General features: G+C 43.7%; 1 protein-coding gene across 1 annotated transcript in view; it reads right to left on the bottom strand.

Moving 5' to 3' along the window:
* LOC310788875 (mitogen-activated protein kinase kinase kinase kinase 3-like) overlaps positions 1–19893 on the bottom strand; it is an 80453-nt gene that overhangs the window by 33011 nt on the left and 27549 nt on the right. The window contains exons 14-16 of the mRNA XM_083650453.1: positions 12708–12770; positions 4059–4111; positions 2697–2735 (exon numbers count right to left, since the gene is read on the bottom strand). Coding sequence (XP_083506579.1) covers positions 2697–2735; positions 4059–4111; positions 12708–12770 — 155 coding nt within the window. The remainder of the gene's footprint in view (positions 1–2696; positions 2736–4058; positions 4112–12707; positions 12771–19893) is intronic.

The raw sequence follows: 19893 nt of genomic DNA, 5'->3' as shown, positions 1-19893 counted from the left end.
GCTCGCCAAACACGGACCAATAGCAGTGAGAAACCCCTGCTCTCGTGCTGCAAAAGAAGACAAAAAGAGATGGCCACAGTCAAAATGCCAAACTAGAGGTTTCAAAAAGGACGTCCACAAACCAATGGGTGAGGTCACGGAGGTTACGTCCATATTTGTATACAGTCTGTGGTCCCACAGAGCAGAGCCATGGATGTATTAAAAGAACTGGATAGGGGACGAGCCACGCCCCACCCATGCATTCGGACGGAGGCTGCTCCCTGGCGCATGAAGCCATCATGGGGGGCTTTTTCTTCCTGGTTTTACTTCCTGACCATGCGGCTAAAGGCGAAGTGCGTCATGTGTGCCATGACGTGTTCCATGACGTCTCCCACCCCTCCCACCCATGGATGTATTAAAAGAAGAAAATACACCGGTATACGGCTCTTAGTGGCTTCTGAAGAAAAAAATGCCCCCATACAAAATTAGTTGATAATTAAAAGAGTCGTTTTATACTTTGAGTGACACCCGGAAAAAATTCCCCTGGGTTTAACAGCTGCCGGGGTCCCCATGCAAGTGGATGGGAAGTTTCCTTTCTGGGCTGCATGGATTGGATGGATGCGTGACTTGCAATACAGAGCTTCGCCACCATGTTCAAATGGCTTCACAGCCCAGCGCTATTCCTGGGGGCTTGAGCCGAGCAACCAGGGCGCTCCATGTGCTCTGTTCAGTCAACAACAGTGCAACACGGATGTGCACAAGAATTTCACACGTGATACTTGTACCATGGAGTGACAATAAAAATCTTGAATCTTGAATCTTGAAGATGCCTCTAATGACCAGAGCAGACATGATGTTCATCACTACATGGATGCAGCATCAGAAGAGACCGACCATTCAGCAAGTTGCTCACAGTGTGGAGGCAGGGGAAGTGCGCTGATGCTTAGGACAACTTTTTGTCCAATCTAGAGCAACAAAAACCTATTCAAAATTGTGGCAAACAAAATGTTCCTATATGGTTATTGAATTAAACCTATAGTTGACCAGGAACTACAACTGAGAACCAATTCTCGTTTACAAGGGAGACCTGGCCAAGCGGCCGCACTGATAATAAAATACATGTATTTTTTAATCGAATTTTTATAGCAACAACGCAGAGGCAACTCCTTGCTGTTGTAAATTAAGAGTTGCTCTAAAGGATGGCTGATGTATCACTAAGTTTAGGCACAAACTTCACACAGTCGACAGATGAGTTTAATCAACATGCTGCTGACTGCTTCGGTCCGCCTAGCCAGACTCCCCTGTCCTGTTTAAACACATCCAGTCCTTACAGAGCTACACAGATGCCTAAGCAGTAGTTGACGATTCACTTTCAATTCAGTCAATTCAGAATTTTACTTCACTGCAATCCACATAAAAACATATGTACAAAAACATCCACTCACTGAGGTGACTCAATTGAAAGTGAATAGACACTTGTGTGCAGTTGCTATGCTAAGCTATGGGTGGGTGGAGTTATCCTAGGCTAGCGGGGGTTTCCATTCCATGTAAAACAAACTAACCCTTCTCTTGTATTCCCTTCACAGTACACATCTGATGTGATGAAACTAGGAAAGGCTCTACACACTGACAATAAACTACCAGACCCGGGTCTAATAGTATTTGCAAATAATTGGTAGCATTCGTTTTATCCTCCTTGGGGGACCAGACGGGTGGAGTTTACCATGACAGGACAATTCGCTCTCTCCCTGCTGTTTCCTCTGTGCACCAGAGGGGGGAGATACTGAGACAAAGAGGTGCAAATACAACTTTAACTAGAGATACATTAACAGTGCATATTACTGTAATGGTGATACACTGAAACTGGTGTAAAGTTGTAATATGCTAAGCTGAGAATTATTATAAGGATATGAAAATAGCCGTACATGCATGTGTGTGTGCACGCGCAAGTGTGTGTGTGTGTGTGTGTGTGTGTGTGTGTAAGCCATGCTTTGCAGGAAGCTACTAAGAAGCACAGCATGTTGTCCTGAAAGCGTCAAGCAGCTGAAGAAGGAAATTAATGGCACATTCCATTTGCACTGGGAATTAGGAATATACCAGTTGAGTCACGTCACAACCCGAGCTGACCGCGTTCCAGTAAAACAGTCAGGAAACCAGCCAGAGTTAGCTCTAGCCAGGCTGGCTAATGTTAGCAATAACAGTTGATAATCAACACATTACATGGTATTTCGCGCATACATACAAACACTGTAGCAGCATGTCCACAGATAGAAGTTAGACAGTGCTGTGTTTAGCCTACAACTGATTTAATAAAACACAAATAAGAGAGAAGCGCTCATAAACAGTTTACTACAACTTGCAGCACTGTTGAAGCGCGGACACTCCATCTTGGATTTTGAGGTTGGGGCTGGTGAGGCTCCCCTGAGGTCGCGGTAGGGAATCCTAGGTCAGGTAACGTGACATGGGGCGTTCCCCACCTTTTACCTTGTAAATTCCTAGTTCCCAATACAAATGGAATGCAGCATTAGACTCGCAGAATCCAAAAGGCTGACAGCAGCGTGACGTTACAGCTGTTAGCAGCGGCGTTAGTCGCATGTGATATGGCCGGTTAGTCCTGCCGTTAACCATGATTGGCTGATGGGTGGGCGTGGTTAGAGCGCCAGCGAATCAAAAGGGGGCCGCGGGGTGGATCGGGAAGTGGGAGGGGCCTGACTCACCTCTGGTGTAGCTCCTCCTCCACCGATTTGAGAAGACTCCTGTTTGGGACGAGAAGGAGAGAAGGAGGGAGAGGAAGGTACGGGTTGGTTTAAAATACTGTATTACTGCAATATTTGTGAATATCGTGATTACATTTAAACTGTATAAACCTATAATCTTCTAGTGGTAAGAGAACACAAAAAAGTAAAAATAATGATAGTGGTAGTGAAAAAGTTGTCGTCTTAATTATTGTGAATATTTTAATGGGACAGTGCTGCAAAATTACTTTTTCACTAAGTTAGTCCTTCACAGAATATGGAGGACATTTTGTCACTCTAATCTGAATGAGAGCCTTCTGCTAACAGAGAACATTTCATCTCTCACACCAGGGTTCATACAGACATTACACAATGAAATTCAAGGACTTTCAAGCACTTTGTCAAGCACTATCTTTTTCATTTTCAAGGACTTCACGGAAATCAAGTAATTGATTTTCAAATATCAATTTGGCCCAAAAGAAGCATCAAATTCGCACGATATTACTTGTTGTATTTAACAAGTTAATTCTACTGTCAATCTTGGGAATGGGACGGGAAAATATTTGTCTACACACACACACACACACACACACACACACACACACACACACACACACACACACACACACACACACACACACACACACAGAGCATCTTCAAGCTACTGCTCCCTTGTGAATAAATGATTTAAAGCTACAGTATGAGATCAAAATCACATACTAGAGAAAAGTAAAACACTTGCAAGTCTACAGGAACGAAGTGGGAGAAATAAAGAACACAGATACACAGAGAGAAAGAAGAGAGACAGAAAGGGATAGAGATGGAGAGGAAGAGAGAGAGAGAGGAAGAGAGAGAGAGCGAGAGGAAGAGAGAGAGAGAGGAAGAGAGAGAGAGAGAGAGGAAGAGAGAGAGAGAGGAAGAGAGAGAGAGAGAGAGGAAGAGAGAGAGAGAGGAAGAGAGAGAGAGCGAGAGGAAGAGAGAGAGAGAGAGAGAGGAAGAGAGAGGAAGAGAGAGAGCGAGAGGAAGAGAGAGAGAGAGAGAGAGAGAGGAAGAGAGAGAGAGAGGAAGAGAGAGAGAGAGAGAGGAAGAGAGAGAGAGAGGAAGAGAGAGAGAGCGAGAGGAAGAGAGAGAGAGGAAGAGAGAGAGAGAGAGAGAGAGAGAGACAGAAAGGGATAGAGATGGAGAGGAAGAGAGAGAGGAAGAGAGAGAGAGAGGAAGAGAGAGAGAGAGGAAGAGAGAGAGAGAGGAAGAGAGAGAGAGAGAGAGAGGAAGAGAGAGAGGAAGAGGAAGAGAGAGATGGAGAGGAAGAGAGAGAGAGCGAGAGGAAGAGAGAGAGAGACTTACTTGTTTCCTCCCAGTAGACTAGGTGAATCGTGACTGTAATCCATCTGCAGGTCCTACAACAAAGCAGACAAATGATGCGATTAATAAAAAATAACGCTACAGCCGAGACCTTGAACTGCCCAATTACCAGTGGCTGAGGATGGGAGGATCGAGCGAAATTCAAACACACCGTAATAAAAAAAAATTACAATATGTATCACAGGGCAATTGTTTTGATAGCAATATCAGTTTGATTGGATTCTACTGTAGCCATCACAAATGAGACAGCTTGCTCATCACAACTTCACAAGCTCTCCATCCAAATGACGTGTCATTTTGTAATGCCATTTTAACCCATTGATACCTGACGCAGCATTTGCGTGTATATCCCTCATTTGTGTGCGTATCCCTTTAAAGGGATACACACACAAATGCTGCATCAGGTATCAATCGGTTAAAATGGTTTGCATTCTAGCAAGACAACGCCATCTCTAGATGGATGTGCGGTTGAGAAATAAACATAATTCTGCACAGTCAAACGTCACTGAACTTTGCTTACATGGTGTTGTGGTTGTACTGAATCGTATACGCACTATGGCGTATCGACTGTTTTGTGAGATACAGTAAGAATCCCGTCCTTACTGGCGGGGGCGTTACTGCAGCAGCCATGCTCATGTTTTTAGGAGCCCGATAAGATGGCAACCCCTGTTAAGAATCACCAACTTGAATATAGTGTAGGTTTTGCATAGGGCTGTGGCGATTCACTTATCTCCCGATTCGATACTATCACGATTCTTGGGTGCCGATTCGATTTATATTGCGATTCTTAAGTATTGCGATTCTACGATTATTGCGATTCGATATTACGATTTATTGCGATTTTTGTTTATTTTTTTCTTTTCTTTTTTCAGTTTGTTTGCTTTTTTACACTAGATTAGAACATGGGAAAAGTTGAATCATACACTAGAGACTGTATATTTTATCATGAGTAGGGCTGGGCGATATAGTTAAAAACAGGGGCGGACTGGGATCATAATTCAGGCCGGGCATTAGATACCAAGCAGGCCAGGCCGATATGGGCCGACGGGCGTGAAATTTGGGCCGTTTGAAGCCAGATTTGGGCCGTTTGAAGTCCAATTTTACAATGAGATGCACCCACTTTAACCCTGAAGTGTAATTATTACTTCAGACTAACTAATAAAGTAATAAAACCACTAGTAAACCAGTAGGCGACGCCTGGCCTGCTGTTCAGTGAGTGGCCTGACTGCAAGCACAAAAAAAAAAAAAAAAAAAAAAAGTTTTTTTTTTTTTGCGATTATCGATTCTGGAATAAAAGATCGATTCAAAAAATCGTGACATTAAAAATCGCGATACTTAGGTGAATCGATTTTTCCCCCCACCCCTAGTATACAGAGAACATAAGCTCAGTTCTACGTCCACAGAGACAGTATACAGAGAACATAAGCTCAGCTCTACGTCCACAGAGACAGTATACAGAGAACATAAGCTCAGTTCTACGTCCACAGACAGTATACAGAGAACATAAGCTCAGTTCTACGTCCACAGACAGTATACAGAGAACATAAGCTCAGTTCTACGTCCACAGAGAGAGTATACAGAGAACATAAGCTCAGTTCTACGTCCACAGAGACAGTATACAGAGAACATAAGCTCAGCTCTATGTCCACAGAGACAGTATACAGAGAACATAAGCTCAGTTCTACGTCCACAGACAGTATACAGAGAACATAAGCCCAGTTCTACGTCCACAGACAGTATACAGAGAACATAAGCCCAGTTCTACGTCCACAGACAGTATACAGAGAACATAAGCTCAGTTCTACGTCCACAGAGACAGTATACAGAGAACATAAGCTCAGTTCTACGTCCACAGACAGTATACAGAGAACATAAGCTCAGTTCTACGTCCACAGACAGTATACAGAGAACATAAGCTCAGTTCTACGTCCACAGACAGTATACAGAGAACATAAGCTCAGCTCTATGTCTACAGAGACAGTATACAGAGAACATAAGCCCAGTTCTACGTCCACAGAGACAGTATACAGAGAACATAAGCCCAGTTCTACGTCCACAGAGACAGTATACAGAGAACATAAGCTCAGTTCTATGTCCACAGAGACAGTATACAGAGAACATAAGCTCAGCTCTATGTCCACAGAGACAGTATACAGAGAACATAAGCTCAGTTCTACGTCCACAGAGACAGTATGCAGAGAACATAAGCCCAGTTCTACGTCCACAGACAGTATACAGAGAACATAAGCTCAGTTCTACGTCCAGAGACAGTATACAGAGAACATAAGCCCAGTTCTACGTCCACAGAGACAGTATACAGAGAACATAAGCCCAGTTCTACGTCCACAGAGACAGTATACAGAGAACATAAGCCCAGTTCTACGTCCACAGAGACAGTATACAGAGAACATAAGCTCAGTTCTACGTCCACAGAGACAGTATACAGAGAACATAAGCTCAGTTCTACGTCCACAGACAGTATACAGAGAACATAAGCTCAGTTCTACGTCCACAGACAGTATACAGAGAACATAAGCTCAGTTCTACGTCCACAGACAGTATACAGAGAACATAAGCTCAGCTCTACACCCACAGAGACAGTATACAGAGAACATAAGCTCAGTTCTACGTCCACAGAGACAGTATGCAGAGAACATAAGCCCAGTTCTACGTCCACAGACAGTATACAGAGAACATAAGCTCAGTTCTACGTCCAGAGACAGTATACAGAGAACATAAGCCCAGTTCTACGTCCACAGAGACAGTATACAGAGAACATAAGCCCAGTTCTACGTCCACAGAGACAGTATACAGAGAACATAAGCTCAGTTCTACGTCCACAGAGACAGTATACAGAGAACATAAGCCCAGTTCTACATCCACAGAGACAGTATACAGAGAACATAAGCTCAGTTCTACGTCCACAGAGACAGTATACAGAGAACATAAGGTCAGTTCTACGTCCACAGAGACAGTATGCAGAGAACATAAGCTCAGTTCTACGTCCACAGACAGTATACAGAGAACATAAGCTCAGTTCTACGTCCAGAGACAGTATACAGAGAACATAAGCCCAGTTCTACGTCCACAGAGACAGTATACAGAGAACATAAGCCCAGTTCTACGTCCACAGAGACAGTATACAGAGAACATAAGCCCAGTTCTACGTCCACAGAGACAGTATACAGAGAACATAAGCTCAGTTCTACGTCCACAGAGACAGTATACAGAGAACATAAGCTCAGTTCTACGTCCACAGACAGTATACAGAGAACATAAGCTCAGTTCTACGTCCACAGACAGTATACAGAGAACATAAGCTCAGTTCTACGTCCACAGACAGTATACAGAGAACATAAGCTCAGTTCTACGTCCACAGACAGTATACAGAGAACATAAGCTCAGTTCTACGTCCACAGAGACAGTATGCAGAGAACATAAGCCCAGTTCTACGTCCACAGACAGTATACAGAGAACATAAGCTCAGTTCTACGTCCAGAGACAGTATACAGAGAACATAAGCCCAGTTCTACGTCCACAGAGACAGTATACAGAGAACATAAGCTCAGTTCTACGTCCACAGAGACAGTATACAGAGAACATAAGCCCAGTTCTACGTCCACAGAGACAGTATACAGAGAACATAAGCTCAGTTCTACGTCCACAGAGACAGTATACAGAGAACATAAGGTCAGTTCTACGTCCACAGAGACAGTATGCAGAGAACATAAGCTCAGTTCTACGTCCACAGACAGTATACAGAGAACATAAGCTCAGTTCTACATCCACAGAGACAGTATACAGAGAACATAAGGTCAGTTCTACGTCCACAGACAGTATACAGAGAACATAAGCCCAGTTCTACGTCCACAGACAGTATACAGAGAACATAAGCCCAGTTCTACGTCCACAGACAGTATACAGAGAACATAAGCTCAGCTCTACACTAGGGCTGGGTCGGTTTGAAAATTTTAAAACCGGTTTGATATTGCCGTCTAAACCGGATCGAACCGGTATACCGATTTTCTTTGTAATTTTTTTTTTTTTTTTTAAGCAGGGCTCCCGAGTGTGGCCCATAACTGTCTGTAGTGCAACTTCAGTCCACCTGATAGCGATAATACACCTCTAAGCTGGTATCGTCAACCAGCAATGATACTGAATAAAAAGAAGCAGGACACCTGTGTAACAAACACACCCTGTATTTATTTCTCATAACTATTCAGCTTAACTTTTCTTCAAACATCAACATAATAAACAAAATAAGACTTTTGCATACTAGTGCAACTTGAGAAGAGGCTAATACGAACAATAGTGCCTGACAGTATACAGAGAACATAAGCTCAGCTCTATGTCCACAGAGACAGTATACAGAGAACATAAGCTCAGCTCTATTATCGATTTTAGATATTGTAACATTGTGATATGGCATAAGCGTTGTCTTTTCTTGGTTTACAGTAAAGTGATGTAACTTTCTGAACTCACCGGACTGCTCTAGCTGTTCTATTATTTACCTTTACCGACTTAGTCATAATATCCACATTACTGATGTATATTTATCAAACATCTCATTGTGTCAATATTTTGTGAAAGCACCAATAGTCATCCCTACTGTACATTATTATTGCAATATCGATATCGAGGTATTTGGTCCAAAACATTGTTGTGTCCATATCGCCCGGCCCAATGACCAATAAATGCATGCTGATGGAACAAAAGCTAATTTTCAATACTTTTTTTATTTGATTTAAAAATATCTTACAGATTAGATTTGTCAGAAATGATTAGATATGATTCCCAATGTAAATAAAAAAAGAGGAAGCCAAACAATTTTGGTAAAAAGCAAAGGTCTTGCTGATTTTCTACATAGGGGTGTGCGATATGGTTGAAATCAATATCACGATAATCATAAGGCTTTTTCTCGATATAAATATATTTCAATCATGAGAGGCCAGTTGGGAGGATTTAACAGACTTTATTTAGCAATCGGCATGCATGGCAAATACTTTGGCGCATGACTCCATTGGCCAGTGGTGCTGCTCTTGAGGTAAGAGGAGGGCATCTGCATAGGCTAGGATAGGGGATTTTTCTTGTGTTTAATGGTTATTGTTTGTATATGGTGTACTGCTGCTGCACTGTCTTTGTCTTTTTGTCTGAGAGTGAACCAAGACAAATTCCTATCAACTATGTTGACATGGCAATAAATTGATTTAATTGAATTAATGTCATATATGTGTGTGTGTGTGTGTGTGTGTATATATATATATATTAGGGGTGCTCCAAAAAAATCGATTCTGAAAGGATCGCGATTGCTAATGCCACGATTCGTGGATCGATTCCAAACTCCCAAGAATCGATTCTTCTTTGTATTGTAAAAAAATAAAAATAAAAATTCACGGTGCACATGAAGGCAACATGCAAGATACCGGCTGAATAAGTGTCCAAATGTCCATGTCATTTGTGTACTGTACTGCCACGGTGCCACCACCTCTTGCACTTAAGAACTCTGGTTAATGTATTCCCCCCAAAATCTATAAATCCTTCTCAAAGTCTACAGATCCCCCCCAGCCTATAAATCCATCTTATCTGAAGAACATGAGGGGAATTCCCCCCTAGTTTGCAAATGAATTTAGGCCCTGACTGTAATACTTCAGAAGTTGAATTTGAAGTTCAGCATTAATACATTTGTAATTTTTTGTCTTAGATTTACCTTTGTGTGTTATTGCAATATAAAACTACATACTGTAATCGAGAATCGATTCTAGATTCTGGAATCGAGAATCGTTAGAATCGAGAATCGTTGAAATCGAGAATTGTTGGAATCGATTCTGGAATTGGATCGTGACCCCAAGAATCGGAATCGGATCGGATCGTGGCTTAGCCGGATCGGAGCACCCCTAATATATACTGTAAAACACAAAAATACACACACACACGTGTGTGCAGGGGCAAGCACACATACTGTAAAACACACAGAAATACACACATCACACACATTACACACACACACACACGTGTGCAGGGGCAAGCACACATACTGTAAACCACACAGAAATACACACATTACACACACACACACACACACACACACACACACACACACACACAGACACATACGAATAAGGCCTTGTTGCTTTGGTCAACTATGCAGAGAGGTTAGAGGACATAAAAAGCAACATGAGTAAAGTAGAGAGAAACACTGTAGAGAAACATGTCAAAAGAAAGACATCAACAAACAGCAGATACAAGATGGAAAACATGCAGAAGTTGAGTCAGGGATGCACCATATATCTGCAATCATATCATATCGGCCGATGTGAAGTCGGTTTTGGTCCGAAGAGCAAAATAACGGCAATGTTAATATCGGTTATCGGTATTGACCAAAATGTTCATATTGAGAGGAAACAATGTGGTAAATCTATGATTTATGGGCTTTTCCAAACCTTTTGGAAATAAAGACATTCACAGTGTTTACATGTGTTTTTCAATATGTACACAATTTGATGATCAGAAGAAAGTTGTTTTTATACAGATCATATCGACATCAGGAAATATTGCTTATCGGCCATAACGTCAATGTTAATATCGCTTATCGGCCATAACGTCAATGTTAACATCGCTTATCGGCCATAACGTCAATGTTAATATCGCTTATCGGCCATAACGTCAATGTTAATATCGCTTATCGGCCATAACGTCAATGTTAATATCGCTTATCGGCCATAACGTCAATGTTAATATCGCTTAGCGGCCATAACGTCAATGTTAACATTGGTTATCGGTAGGGGTGCACCGATCGATCTGCACGCAATCTGTATCGGCCGATTTGGACCTCAAATATGTGATCTGCTGTTTCCGATATTCCTTTAATTTTGCCGATCGCATAGCCGATCATGCTGCACGTGAGAAACATGAGGCAGCCCATTTTCATGTCTTCAATGTCTATCGTTTAACTTTCATATTGTGCTCTAACGTTTATATCATTGTGTTGCAAAGCACACGCTTTGCTTTCATCAGTGTACTCACCTCCATGCACACACCGCACCAGACTGTCAACACACCTCTTGCGTCTTTGAATCACACAAATCAGCTGGTGATTACAGCAGACTCAGCAGAGAAGTTACCTCCAGTCCTCCCGCCTACCGAGGCATTTGCATGCTGTTAAATCCGTGTGTATTAAAGTCCCAGATTAACGTGGTAGTCGGGGTAGTGCACGCGCACACACAGACAATTTCCACGCAAGCATTGATGTTCCCGCGGGCACTTTGAAGGAAGCGAAAGTGTGCTGCTATGTGGATGTGCGCTCCATTCAGACGGATGCGCTAATTAATGCCACTACTCAGATGGAGTTTAGCTCGTGTGTAGCTTGTGATTCTGTTGTTTCTCCCGTCATGTAACCCTGTCACCATTATGTAGATCGCACTCATAGTGCTGCTAATTATAACACTGTAACTCGGCCTCGATGGGCGGGTCGTTTTGATGTTCGTTCGATGCGGATCCCAATGTATGACGGTTATTGTGCATAACCCCGGTTCTATGAGTGGGAGCTCTTTGGCTTTAGTCATGGTTCAAGACTGGTGTTTAAGAGTAACTGACTTACAGTTTACCTAATTATCATTTATATATTATTAGTTGTTAATTATCACTATAATTGGCCTATATAACAGCAAGCTTGGTTACTGACCTGTTTGTATATTTTATTGCCTCCTTTTTCCAGACCACACACAATCCTACTATTCCTGTCATAATGCTGTAAAAAGCCTATACTGCTGTACTGTACTGAAGAGAACTGACAACTAAACGGTTGAACTCCCATCTGTCTCATGTTGGCAGTTTCCTTTAGCCTACAAAATATAAAATAAATATATATATATATATCGGTGATCGGTAATCGGTAATCGGTGATCGGTCGATGATCGGTTGGGCAGATATTTCTCATAGGTGATCGGCAATCGGTGATCGGTGGCAAAAAACGTGATCGGTGCACCCCTAGTTATCGGCCATATCGGTGGATCCCGGATCGGAGTGTACAGCATGTGTGATGGCTTGTGTTCAAAAACCTGATCAGCAAGCATCTGTCCTGCTGAAGTGTCTGTGAGCAAGGCACTGGATCCCTACCAGCTGTGTGTGTGTGTGTGTGTGTGTGTGTGTGTGTGTGTGTGTGTGTGTGTGTGTGTGTGTGTGTGTGTGCGTGTGCGTGTGTGTGCGTGCGTGTGCGTGTGCGTGTGTGCGTACATCTGAGGTCACTGTGTTGCTGGCTGATTCAGCGAGGTTACTGAACGTCTTTCTATCTCTTTGGTCCTTCACCTGCTCTGCCTGCTAACAGCTTGGAGGAGTGTGCTACACTAAACAACAACTCCTCTTATCGCCATGGCAACTGAACCAACACCAGTCAGTCAAGGCAGGGCGGGAAATGAACAAAAGAACAAGTCATAAACCAAAGATTGGTATTCATGGATGAAGACTACTAACTGTACAAAAGAAGAAGGGGAAAAAAAACAGACCAAAAAGCACGACCACCGAACGATTGAACAGCCAAAAGCAATAGCATGTTGGAAAAGGAGTGAAAGCAAGGACAGAGAGAGGACGAGACAGGAGAGGGGGAGAGAGAGAGAGAGAAGGAGAGAGTACTACCAGGTTAGGTCTTGCTGTATAGTAGAGTTCCTCAACACAGTCCAGATAGGGTTCAGATTCACACTGGTCAGCAAGACAGAGTGAGAGATCTGAGTTAATACATGATCCTGAATGGATGGAGGGAGGGGGGGAGAGGGAGAGAGGGAGGGAGGGAAGATGGAAGGAAGAAAGAGTAGGGATGCACGATATATGCGCAATCATATCGGTATCGGCCGATGTTAGTAATTTTTTAACATATTGGCATCGGTCCGATGTTGCAATGTTAATATCGGTTATCGGTACCAGCCAACACTTTCACATTGAGAGGAAACAATGCGGTAAATCTATGATGTGGGGGCTCTTCCAAATCTTTTGTGAATAAAGAAATGCATAACTTTTTCAAATTCAGCGTTTACATGTGTTTTTCACTATGTACAAAATGTGATTATCATAGAAATGTGTTTTTATACAGATCGTATCGACATGGGTAAATATCGGTCATGGGCCATAACAGCAATGTTAATATAACAGCAATGTTAATATCAGTTATCGGTATAGGCCAAAAGTTTCATATCGGGGGTCAGCAGGAAAGAGAGAAATATCTTATTGAAATATGAACCTTAAGGATGAAGGGGAGGGGCGTGAATAGATCAATGGAAAGGAGGGGGTGGATCCAGGGACAGAATCAGTTTAGATCATGGGGGTTAAAATCAGCACAACAGAGGACTTTAGGTTAATATATTAAAGGTGTTACAAGTAGCATTTAAATATGAATCATTCTCAGATTGACACCTGATACTAGAATTACTGTAAACAACAAAGCAAATAGTCAAAGTCAAAGTAAAGTAACCCCCACCAGTAGGTTCACCCTCGGGTCAGTCAGTGATTGCTGAGTGTACTTGAAATATGAGTGAAATTGTATAAGAATAACTAACTGTATTGCTTTACCACCGAGTCCCCATTCATTGTCAATGGCGCCCCCCTAGTGGCACAAAGTCAACATGACAGTGTAACGAACGAACGAACGAACAACGGACTAACGCATGGGCGATCCATAGTCCCCCTTTGAGACAAAGGACAATGAGAGCATGGTGGAGATGATGGGACGCCTCTATATCTCTGTACTAGGGCGGATAATCACGGATAATCCGTGACCCGTACGGATCAGCCCCCACGGTTCGGCACACGGTTCGGAACGTCGTGGTCCGCGGACCCCCCCCCCCCCCCCCCCCCCCCCCCCCCCCCCCCCCCCCCCCCCCCCCCCCCCCCCCCCCCCCCCCCCCCCCCCCACCCCCCCCCCTTTCGTTTCATTTAACGTTTAACGTTAGTGTATGAGAACGCCTGCAGCACAGCCAGACACAGACAGGCATCATCATGGCAAGCACAAGTGAGCTTCCTCATCCCTTCGCTGTAAAGTCTCTCTGAAGGCTGTGGCTAGTGACTACTAAAGACAGCAAACTTATTTCAACACCTCTGAAAAAGCACAGGAATGCGAGCAGCATGTTGCGCGCTGCACAAGATAGCGAGAGCCACAACACGCACACACACACACGCGCACACGTTTCACGAACACATCACCGGACGGTGAAATGTTGCCTTGGACACATAACAACAAAACAACACGTGGGGCCACTGAGTAGCATAACGTAGCATCAACGTTATGTTTCCAGACTCAGGTCTGGTCTGTAGCCTACTCGTGTCAAGTGACTACGTTAGCACGCAACAGCCAGGAAGTTAGGCGCAGTGCCACCTAAAACAGGAAGTCTGCCTTCAGAGTAAAAGCATAAATTGTGTCATGAGAAAAAAATATTTTTTGAGCTGTGCAGGGCAACAAATGGTTAGAGAAGTATAATAGTATTAAAAATTCAAATCGAAAATCTAATTTTGAGAGAAAAAATCTGATATAGCCTATATTTTATTTTTTTGCTGATCCGAAAAATCCGTGATCCGTGGCTCAAAATCCGTCACGCGATCCGATCCGTGGGTTTTCTGATCCGTCCCAGCCCTACTCTGTACTGTTTCTCAAAATTAAGACTACATTTCCTGTAAACCCTGTTGCTTCCTACTGCAAAGAGGAAGTGGCTACTTGTCTCCTGAACAGAACCTCTTCCTGCTTTGAGCCGTAAAGTGATGCCCCAGAGTTTCCCCTCTAGATCCAGCAGGTGGAGAAACCAATGGAGGAGGCAGAGGAGAGGCGGAGAGAGGCTGTCTATCACATTTAATGAGGTCATTTGATTTGGACTTATGGAGCCATTTCGAGGTGGTAAAAGCAGGACGTAAAGGAGGTTTAACCAATACACCATGGCGTTCCAATTCCATTCTGTTTAGGCTTTCCATTGCCAGAGCCCTTGTTAATGTTATTGGTTACACCTGCTTTACTTCCTGCTTTAGCACCTCAAAAGGCTGTTGTGAAAAGAGACTGGTATTGACGTTCAAATGCTACATGTAGCACCTCTAACCTGGATGGACGGATGCATGTAGGGAGGGAGGGAGGGACGGACGGACAGACAGACACGCGGACAGACAGACAGTCAGAGACAGACAGACGGACAGACAGACACGCAGACAGACACGGACGGACAGACAGTCAGAGACAGACAGACAGACAGACAGACAGACAGACAGTCAGAGACAGACAGACAGACAGTCAGAGACAGACAGACAGAGACAGACAGAGACAGACAGACAGACAGACAGACAGACAGTCAGAGACAGACAGACAGACAGACAGTCAGAGACAGACAGACAGAGACAGACAGAGACAGACAGACAGACAGACGGATGGATTGATTCAGCAGGAGAGAGCACAGAATCACACTGGTCAGCAAGAGAGAGAGAGAAACTCCATATTAATAATAGATGATCTTACAGGAGGAAGGAGGAAGTGAAGGATGGAGGAAATGAAGGAGGAAAACAATATGGCGGGTGTGAAAATAAGACTAAGTGAAGGAAGCACAGAGAAACAGAGTGAGTGAGGGAAAGTAAGACTTGGGCAGAACGTTGTGATCATGCATGAACCCTGCACCATCCCATTAGTCCACCAGCAACCAGCGCCTCTTTCAAAAGTTCTTAGGACGTTCCTGAGTGGAAGTTGCTCTGGATTGAGGCGTCCTGAGTGTAACTTCCACTCAGTACGCCTCAATCAAGAGCAACTTCCACTCAGCACACCCCAACCCAGAGCAACTTCCACTCGGTACACCCTAATCCAGAGAACTCCCACTCAGTACACCCCAATCCAGAGAACTCCCACTCAGTACACCCCAATCCAGGGAACTCCCACTCAGTACACCCCAATCCAGAGAACTCCCACTCAGTACACCCCAATCCAGAGAACCCCCACTCAGTACACCCCAATCCAGAGAACCCCCACTCAGTACACCCCAATCCAGAGAACTCCCACTCAGTACACCCCAATCCAGAGAACTCCCACTCAGTACACCCCAATCCAGATAACTCCCACTCAGTACACCCCAATCCAGAGAACTCCCACTCAGGATGCCCCAATCCAGAGCACCGTCTACTCAGGACCCCTCAATCCAGAGCTACTTCCACTCAGGACTCCTCAACCCAGAGAACTCCCACTCAGGACGCCTCAATCCAGAGCAACTTCCACTCAGGACAACCCTACAATACCATAGTGGGACACTCAAACTCTCCATTTAAACCCGTATTCATGAAATTCTTCTACGGTCAGCAGCTCAGGTTTTACGCTCCTCTACATAGGATCACGCTGCTTAAACAAGCAAATACTGCAAACACTTCAATCATGCTGCTCGATTTTGGTTAGAGAAATGTGACGGCCATTTTATGCCCTAAACAACTCAAGCCCATTCATCTTTGACAGAAACCTGCCATGGGACTGAGCTAACTCTGGAGCTAACCCTGGAGCTAACTCTGGAGCTAACTCTGGAGCTAACCCTGGAGCTAACCCTGGAGCTAACTCTGGAGCTAACTCTGGAGCTAACCCTGGAGCTAACTCTGGAGCTAACTCTGGAGCTAACTCTGGAGCTAACTCGTAGTGTGTTTGGGGGTCCTGTGAACTTCAATGGAGTTTCAACCTGATGGGACTGAGTGGATGATGTCCGATTGTTTTTTGTTTCGAGGTGAACTGTTCCTTTAAATGCCCTGACACACCAAGCCGACGGTGGGACGTCGGCCATGTCTGGGCGGTCGGTGAGCGTCTGTGGCTCTAGACTTTGCCGTGTGTCCCGCACCTTTTCTTTTTCAGCAGATTCAACAGGTTGAATCTTTTTCAGCAGATTCAACCTGTTGAATCGTCGTCGGTGAGATAAATCACTCTGATTGGCTGCTCAGCTGGTAGAGAAATCACTGATTGACGCACAAAATGTTCTTCAAATTTTTTTACTTTATCTCCTCTGATCATTGCAATACACAAAGCGTTTCACGACATGAACATCAGAAAAGCACCTTTTATTTTTTTATTGAACCTTTATTTAACCAGGTCATAAAGTCATTAAGAACAAATTCTTATTTACAATGGCGACCTGGAGCCTGTCTATTTACAATGGCGGCCTTGAGCCTGTCGCTGTATCATCGCCTGATGTTTCCGCCTCTGCATTTTCCTTTCTTCTTCCACAAGCAAAAGACCAGGCAAGAGCTGACAACGCCAGCGCCATTTGCAACTTTTGATCAGACATATTCACAGGGGACGTGAGTCTTTTGATCAGACATATTCACAGGGGACGCAAGTCTTTTGATCAGACATATTCACAGGGGACGTGAGTCTTTTGATCAGACATATTCACAGGGGACGTGAGTCTTTTGATCAGGCATATTCACAGGAGACGCAAGTCTTTTGATCAGACATATTCACAGGGGACGTGAGTCTTTTGATCAGACATATTCACAGGGGACGTGAGTCTTTTGATCAGACATATTCACAGGAGACGCAAGTCTTTTGATCAGACATATTCACAGGGGACGTGAGTCTTTTGATCAGACATATTCACATGGGACGTGAGTCTTTTGATCAGACATATTCACATGGGACGTGAGTCTTTTGATCAGACATATTCACAGGGGACGTGAGTCTTTTGATCAGACATATTCACAGGGGATGTGAGTCTTTTGATCAGACATATTCACAGGGGACGTGAGTCTTTTGATCAGACATATTCACAGGGGATGTGAGTCTTTTGATCAGACATATTCACAGGGGACGTGAGTCTTTTGATCAGACATATTCACAGGGGACGTGAGTCTTTTGATCAGACATATTCACAGGGGACGTGAGTCTTTTGATCAGACATATTCACAGGGGACGTGAGTCTTTTGATCAGACATATTCACAGGGGACGTGAGTCTTTTGATCAGACATATTCACAGGGGACGTGAGTCTTTTGATCAGACATATTCACAGGGGATGTGAGTCTTTTGATCAGACATATTCACAGGGGACGTGAGTCTTTTGATAAGACATATTCACAGGGGACGCGAGTCTTTTGATCAGACATATTCACAGGGGACGCGAGTCTTTGATCAGACATATTCACAGGGGACGTGAGTCTTTTGATCAGACATATTCACAGGGGACGTGAGTCTTTTGATCAGACATATTCACAGAGGGAACGTGAGTCTTTTGATCAGACATATTCACAGGGGACGTGAGTCTTTTGATCAGACATATTCACAGGGGATGTGAGTCTTTTGATCAGACATTCACTTGAATGACATTCACTTGTTCACAAACTTGAACAAGTTAGCTCCTACAAATACTTGGGTGTAAAAATCGACAACTTGTTCAAATGGAATATACACGTTGATTATTTGTGTGGCAAATTAGCACAAAGACTCCACTTTCTCCGAAGGCTGAGACTGTTTGGAGTAAGTTCCAAGATCATGCTAACTTTCTACAATGGAGTGTTGGGTAGCCTAATAAGGTATGGCATGGAGGCATGGTTCGGCACCCTCTCTATCCAGTACAAGTCTAAAATCAACAAAATGATAAAAACTGCTATGAAGATCATAGGGCAGAGGGACTTCCCCCCCCTCCAGACCATTTACGATAAGAAAGCAGTGAATCTGGCTCTTAACATTTTGGATGACCCCACCCACATTCTATATCCTGACTATGAGCTACTACCTTCTGGAAGGCGCTTCAGAGCCTGTAGCTTTAAGAGTAACCGCTATAAGCGCTCCTTCCTCCCAACATCTATAGCCTTATTAAATAAACTGCCGTCCTCCCACTAGGGGGTAGAGCTCTGTCCTCTGTGAGGTCAGAGCCCGGCTACCCAGGAACCCTCCATTAAGAGCCTGACGACCCAGGAAACCTCTGGATTAACGTTTCCTGGTCGTGAGAGGACAGAGCCCGGTGATTCTGGAACCCTCCTTAAAGAGCCGGATGATCCGAGAAATCTCTGATGGTATTGGTGTGGCATACATGGTAGCTCACTCTGAGCGTGGCTGTCCCTGCAGTCTGTCTGGTCATGTGATATTTATCTTGCCTTAGTTAGTTTTATATTCATTTTATTTCATTTTATTTCTCTTATCATTTTATCTTTTTATTTCTTTTACCCTTTACTGTGGTTTTAATGTTTTTAGTTTTAAGTAACCATGGTTTTATGATGGTTTGGTTTGATATGCGGTTTTGGAATTGTGCAATACTTGAAGTGCAATATTTGAATTTGAATACTGATGTGCAATATTTGGGTAGGTAGAGTTGTTAACTCGTAGCCCAGGCTGTATCATGTACTATGTTGTCCTCTTGTTTATACGCCGTTTGTCTTCAGATGTACTGTACTGTCTGTTACGTTTGTCATTGCCCTATTGCTGCTGTACAAATGCCTAAGACAAATTTCCCTTTGGGACAATAAAGTTAAACTCAAACTCAAAAACTCATTCACAGGGGACGTGAGTCTTTTGATCAGACATATTCACAGGGGACGTGAGTCTTTTGATCAGACATATTCACAGGGCACGTGAGTCTTTTGATCAGACATATTCACAGGGGACGTGAGTCTTTTGATCAGACATATTCACAGGGGACGTGAGTCTTTTGATCAGGCATATTCACAGGGGACGTGAGTCTTTTGATCAGACATATTCACAGGGGACGTGAGTCTTTTGATCAGACATATTCACAGGGCACGTGAGTCTTTTGATCAGACATATTCACAGGGGACGTGAGTCTTTTGATCAGACATATTCACAGGGGACGTGAGTCTTTTGATCAGACATATTCACAGGG

This window comes from Poromitra crassiceps, assembly GCF_964638095.1.
Source record: "Poromitra crassiceps genome assembly, chromosome: 14".
NCBI lineage: Eukaryota > Metazoa > Chordata > Actinopteri > Beryciformes > Melamphaidae > Poromitra > Poromitra crassiceps.
Note: the sequence above shows the minus strand (reverse complement) of the source record. Positions and strands in the feature narration are given on the sequence as shown.